The sequence below is a fragment of the Humulus lupulus genome, chromosome 8 (assembly GCF_963169125.1).
Source record: "Humulus lupulus chromosome 8, drHumLupu1.1, whole genome shotgun sequence".
Classification (NCBI taxonomy): Eukaryota; Viridiplantae; Streptophyta; class Magnoliopsida; order Rosales; family Cannabaceae; genus Humulus; species Humulus lupulus.
The window spans coordinates 158,097,396-158,103,341 of NC_084800.1; the positions used below are offsets into that span (position 1 = coordinate 158,097,396).

General features: G+C 34.0%; 1 protein-coding gene across 2 annotated transcripts; it reads right to left on the reverse strand.

Moving 5' to 3' along the window:
- Positions 1-220: 220 nt before the first annotated feature.
- On the reverse strand, positions 221-4,920 carry LOC133798580 (mRNA-decapping enzyme subunit 2). Of its 2 annotated transcripts, none has more exons than XM_062236951.1 (8): positions 4,564-4,920; positions 4,085-4,262; positions 3,360-3,487; positions 2,644-2,739; positions 2,370-2,522; positions 1,436-1,539; positions 1,270-1,337; positions 221-788 (listed from the first exon to the last, which is right to left on the reverse strand). In XM_062236951.1, exons 2-8 carry the CDS (start codon positions 4,242-4,244, stop codon positions 604-606), a joined length of 894 nt encoding a protein of 297 aa, XP_062092935.1. In that variant the 5' UTR covers positions 4,245-4,262; positions 4,564-4,920; the 3' UTR covers positions 221-603. The 2 variants fall into 2 exon arrangements, with proteins under 2 accessions (XP_062092935.1, XP_062092934.1); XM_062236950.1 differs by having other exon boundaries at positions 4,085-4,236; positions 4,564-4,919.
- Positions 4,921-5,946: the final 1,026 nt, after the last annotated feature.

Here is a 5,946-nt window from a genome sequence, read left to right on the forward strand (position 1 = left end):
GTATTTGGTTTTCTTTCTTGTAGTACATTAATTACAGTCCATCTCCTCCATTAATGACAGTCCCATTCTCTCGCTACATTTTTTTTCCCTGCCTAAAGAATTGGAGAAAGAAATTCCGTCCTCCTTGGAAACTTGAACCTGACGGACCACAGTATACTTGTGAAATATATATTTATATATATATAACAGTAAACCTCTAAATACTAAGGTAGAATATAACTTTGCCAAACCAACCATTATATTTCCCTGATATGGAACACCAAAAAGTTTCAACACTAGTCCATCAAATCCACTAGAGCTAACCAAACGCTCCTACACTAACTGAAAGTTGAAACTTGAAACATACACTAGTTCTTTCTCCGATCCATCTAACCTGATAACAAAGAATGAACAAGGAGAAGCATATGCCTATGTGGTAAGCGAGGGTTTCTGTACAGAATTTACGTAAAACCCGAAACTGAAATTCTTAAACCAATATACAGGGGGGCACAATAACAAACATTGCGGGAAGCACTAATTGGTGAGTAGTAAAACACGTAAAATGGGGTCAAGTAACGGAGCTATGTGAGCTTAAAAATCTTTACAGAGCAGTAGTGTTAGAATTCATGCAGAGAAACCAGCTTCCATCGCTTGTAAGATTGATGAAGCATCAAACCTGAAGTTTCTGAAGCTCTTGCCAGGTCCTAAGTCGGGAGGAAGAATATCAGGTTCAGTTTTTGTTGATTGAGTCTCTGTAACTATTGCGCTACTCCCTATTGAGTTGTGTTTTGCTTTCCACACAGATATTGCTAAGAGAATCAGAACAAAACTTGTCAGCCAAATACAAGGGGTGAAGACTAAAGGCTCACAGAGAAGATCAGTAAAAAACTTGGGCTATTCTGAGAACGCAATACTACATTTGGAATATTACTCAACAATTAGATAGATAACTCTCCTATAAACATTGATTTAGAGTTCAAACCGCTTAAATTATAAATCAAAATATGCAATCTGCAACATAATTTAGCTAAAATAGGAGTATAATGCAAGCAGTACCTTCTTACGATATTTTCCAAGATTACGATGTATAGGAAAATAAGAAGAATGTTATTTTCCGTGTGGATGTTCTTTTGTGCCAGTTTGTACTTTTGTGCAATATCGTAATCTTGGATATTCCCCATCAAAAAAATTGTTTTGTAATATATAAAGCAAGTTAAAGCTACTACTAGTCATCTATATTCTTCTTATTATTATGGCACAAAAGTACAAACTGGCATTTATTCAGCGTACCTCTGAGAGGCATGTCAAATTTTGGAGCTATTGGTGGCTGATGTACTAATATCCAAGATTTAAGCGATCTGCATAAAGATCAGTGATTCTTTCAAATATTAATCAATGACCATCCACACGGAACCATTCCAAAATATAATCAAAATTACATAGGAAAAGTACATACGCAAGAAAAGGGGCCACCATATAAAGTTTTAGGCCAGTGTTCCCACGAGAAATAACATCACCACTTGCTGGCAAAAGATCATCAAGCCGCTGCCATGCAATTTCCTGCAAAACCGTTATAAAAATACTTGTTCTCAACACTATCTTTGTTGTTTTGATATATATATATATATATTTTCGGCCTGTCGGTGGAACTGTTGGTTCAAAGTTGCGGACTTCTGGTTTCTTTTTTCAGTAAGCTTCATTGTCCAACTTTCCAGGGTATCTCTTTTTTATATTAGCTGCTTTGTTTTTATGATACGATGCATGGATTGTCTTAGCGTGCCCCTAGACTAGACCAGACAATAAGCTTTTTTGGTTGCAAGTTTTTCATTCCAGCTAATTGTACTTTCTATCTGAATAGTGATAGAGTCTATTCTGACCCAAAAAAATACACTAGAGCCAGCACTGCATGATATATGGGCTAAAATCAGCCTAGAAAAAATCTTATGTAAAGAGACATCTAAACCAATGTTAGGAATAATGAAGAAAAAGACAATTGATTAGGCGTGTAATGCAGAGTATTCCATTAACATTCTTTTGACTCTCTACGTAATGCAAATTGAAAACACTTAGCTTGGTTGATGTATACAATATTTTGAGAAACAAACAAAAATAATGCTTCCCAGGATTACTCAAAAGTGAGAATATGATTCACATGATGTTGTCTTTATGTTGAAAGAAGAATATGAATGTTTCAGTTGCTTATGAAGAGCAGAAAGATAATTTCTTTTTTTCCTTGTGATAGTATAAAGTCACTGGGCATCCTTTAAAAGAGGCTTTTCCACAAATAATATTATCAAATGATTGCTATTATTCTCTAGAGCAGAAAAGTCAACACTTGTAGACAAGAATTAGACAATGAATTTATCAAAGATAAGACACATGTCACATACGCTGATCTCTTTTTTGGTGAGCGGTGCAAAAGCAGTATCATCCTTCACACCAGCAACTATATAGAGTCGCACTCTCTGCTGTCCAAATATAAGTTCAATGTATTCATCTTTGTTAAGAAGTGCTGTAATATCAAATCCTGTTTCTTCCAGGACCTGCGTTCAGCAAGAAACAAACAGATTAGGAGTAATACAGGAGAGATAGACACAAAAAGCTGTAAAGTTACTATTGACAGCTGGCATCCTCTCAACAAAATATCTTAAGAATTAATCTTACTTCTCTGATGGCACATGCATCGTCTTCTTCGTCTTTGCTCTTTTTACCACGCGGAAAACTCCAACTTGATCCTTTCCATCCCTTAACCAGTAAGCACTACAAAAAGTGAAAAGAAAAGGTCAGAACATATAAAGATTTTAAGAGAATATGTTTCTTTGGAAAACAAAGTAGGTTGAACTGTAACCAATAGTTACATGATCAATTTGAGTCCAAATATAAGAAAATTTACCACTATTTTCGGATGTTTCTATAATTTAATATAAACCAACATATGTCTATCACACTCTATGTTCTTGATCTTCCTATCATATCCCCAAATAAAAATAATTTGTATTTAACTTGCTTCTTTTTCTTTTTTTCACTTAATCAGTATAATGAAGAAGAGTCATGAGTGAAAATACACTGGTACAATTTTATTATCAAAATGTTTCAAGAATGTGTCAGTAGGTCATATATAAACTATTCTATTTTGTGTCAAATACAATATAATGACACACACAATTTAAGTAAATTCATGAAATCTTGACACTGGATTTAGGTTTACCCAGTACAAGATACGACACACACACGAGTAGTTTAGGATTGCCAAATTCTAGCAAATCATAATTCTAACGAGTAATGACATTAAAAAAGAAAAGAAAAAAATACTTAGAGGATTATTTTGCCAAGAAGAAAGGGTAAAATCTAATATTCTAACTTTGTTTGCCGATCCTCACCCGTTCATAGGTTTCATCTAAAATAATTGCCCCAGTCACAGGAACGCGAACTTTGTAGGAAGTGAAGTCCTTAAATATATCATCGAGATGAGCTACATAAGGCTTTAGAACATCACAACTATTAAACACTGCAAATATATTAAGGAAAAAGAAGGGCGTACAAAAGAAAATACAACATAATTGAATTGTATATGGGAGTGAAAAGCAACAAGTATTCATGATCTATAAAAACCAAAACCAATATTTAAATTGCACGTTAACATCTATCAACTATATATCTGACATAAAAACTTTGTAAAATAATCACAACATAATGCAAAAGGCCAATGGCTGATCTTGTTGCTCTGTCAAGAAGAGAAAGCAGTATTATTTAGCAACAAAACACATACACATGTGACAGTACAATGCACTTTGTGCATATGTTATGCTGGATATCATGAAAATAAATTTCAAATCGACAAAAGGGTATAAAAATAATCCAGAAGTATGCATATGCACGAAAGAACATCCAAACAGTGAGGGGAAGAGCACAATATGATTCAATTTGTGGATCTTGCAGACAACATTTATAAAAGCCAAATTCTTTCTAGTTTCTATACATAATAAATTCGATATAGAGATCAATTATAATCTATCAGCTGATTTTGTGCTATATAGCAAAGTATTTAAAAAGAAGAAAGTAGTTATAATAATAAATTGGCTTAAGAAAAGTCTGAAAAGGATACTTAAAGAAGTGAACTCCTTCAAGTTAAGTGACTTTAGAGACGGATTTCTCTCCACTGAATTGTCTTCATAAAACCAATGAGCATACTCCACAAGAAATAAGATTCTCTCAAACGATTGTAGATCTTCTTTTGGCACATTCAAAACAAATCGACTGCACATAATTAATGCACGGAGACGCTTCAGAAACCATATTAAAAAAATCAATCACTAATTTGAACTTTAGCTTCAAAACTAAGACAACATATACAAATCCCAAAATCTCGGGTAGCTTCGAATTACAACAAAATGTAGCAAAATCAATATACTCTCCTAAATCCTATTCACACCACAAAGATGCTGCCAAACTGAATTTCAACCTCCCCCAAGTGGAAATAAAAACACCCAATTTCTTAACAACCAATTTTCTTCCACTCTCTTGGGAACCAAATGCACAAAAATTAAGTCAATTAAGAGAAATATACAAAAAAAAAAAAAGGACCTGCAGAGATCGTCGAGGAGTTCCGGTGGCGGTAAGCCGTTTTTAAGTGGAACACTGGAAGAGCGGTGGAGGCCGGACATGGCGTCCAAATACGGTCTAAGAAATGAAAATCGACGGCCAATCTAGAAGCTTTGTTCGCCGGAGGTCTTTCGGTTCTGCTGATCCCTGACCGGGAGAGCTGGTTCCCTCGCTAGGGTTCCAATTTCAAACTGAGCTGATCCAACCGGAAAGACCCACCGAAAAATGCCTGCGTGCTTTTATTTCCGCCGGTCTGCTTAGGTTATTTATATTAGACCGGAAAGTCGGCTTTCGAACCGAGACGTGCCACTTTGATTAGGGTGACAATGGATGGATAGAATAGTCAATTCACAACGGAGTAATATAGGTACACCGTTATCACACTAGAAGTGTAAAATAATAAATAAGTAAGGGATATTTGCGTAAACAACTTATTACATGTGTTTAAGTAATTAAAGTATCTGTCTCTCAAAAAAAAAAAAAAAAGTACTTAAAGTATCTTCCTTCGTATTTTGGTACATACATCCGTCAATTTTCACAATTAAGTTCGATTATGATACGTAGACGAAAATACCCATTTAAATAAATAATTACAGCAAAAGTACCAAATTAAAGAGATATTGGCGGAGAAAGTACCCAATTTAAGAATGTTTGCGACAAAAGTACTCAAGTTATAAGTAAATCTCACGATATGTAGGCGGACTTAACTGCGAAATAAACAGCTGCACTCAACTGCACCAAAACATAAACGGAAGATACTTTTGCCGCCAAAAAAAATAACTTAAGTGCTACAAACACAATAATTTAGGTACTTTCGCCGCAAATATCTCAATAAATAAATATTGCTTCGTATTAGGTGAAAATATCTATGTAGTAATTTTTTTGGTGGCAAAATTGTTTGTCGTTAATGTTTTGGTTCGTAGTTGGTCCTTGAAGGTAACGGTACCACATATCCATACCAGATTAAATAAAAAATAATAATATATAATAAAGATATTTGTAGCAAAAATTGTTATGTAGTTATATTTGTAGCACTTAAATTCTTATGTAGTATTTTTCTTATCCAAATCTGATACGGACACGTAGTATTGTTTAACACAGTCAATAGCTAGGGATCAACTACGCACCAAAACATTAACAAGTATTTTTGGCACCAAAAAATCATTTAGGCATTTAAGGGATACAAACATTACTACATAGAGAATTTCGCTATTCTCTTAAGTATTTAACATCAATATTTTAGTTGCAACGTAAATTCCTGATGTAGTGAGAATAGTCTAGAATAGTAGGAGGTGTTTTTATTCTATAATAATCTAATTTGTTAGTTTATTTCTTTTATGTCTTTTATTATATATTATTTCTATT

What these genes read in the sequence shown, in the direction of transcription:
- LOC133798580 (XM_062236950.1), bottom strand. Translation starts at nt 4,643, where the DNA reads ATGTCCGGCCTCCACCGCTCTTCCAGTGTTCCACTTAAAAACGGCTTA. An exon ending in CTCCTCGACGATCTCTGCAG is followed by an intron (nt 4,237 to 4,563) that starts GTCCTTTTTTTT and finishes AATTATGTGCAG; the next exon opens with TCGATTTGTTTTGAATGTGC. An exon ending in TAGATGAAACCTATGAACGG is followed by an intron (nt 2,740 to 3,359) that starts GTGAGGATCGGC and finishes CACTTTTTGTAG; the next exon opens with TGCTTACTGGTTAAGGGATG.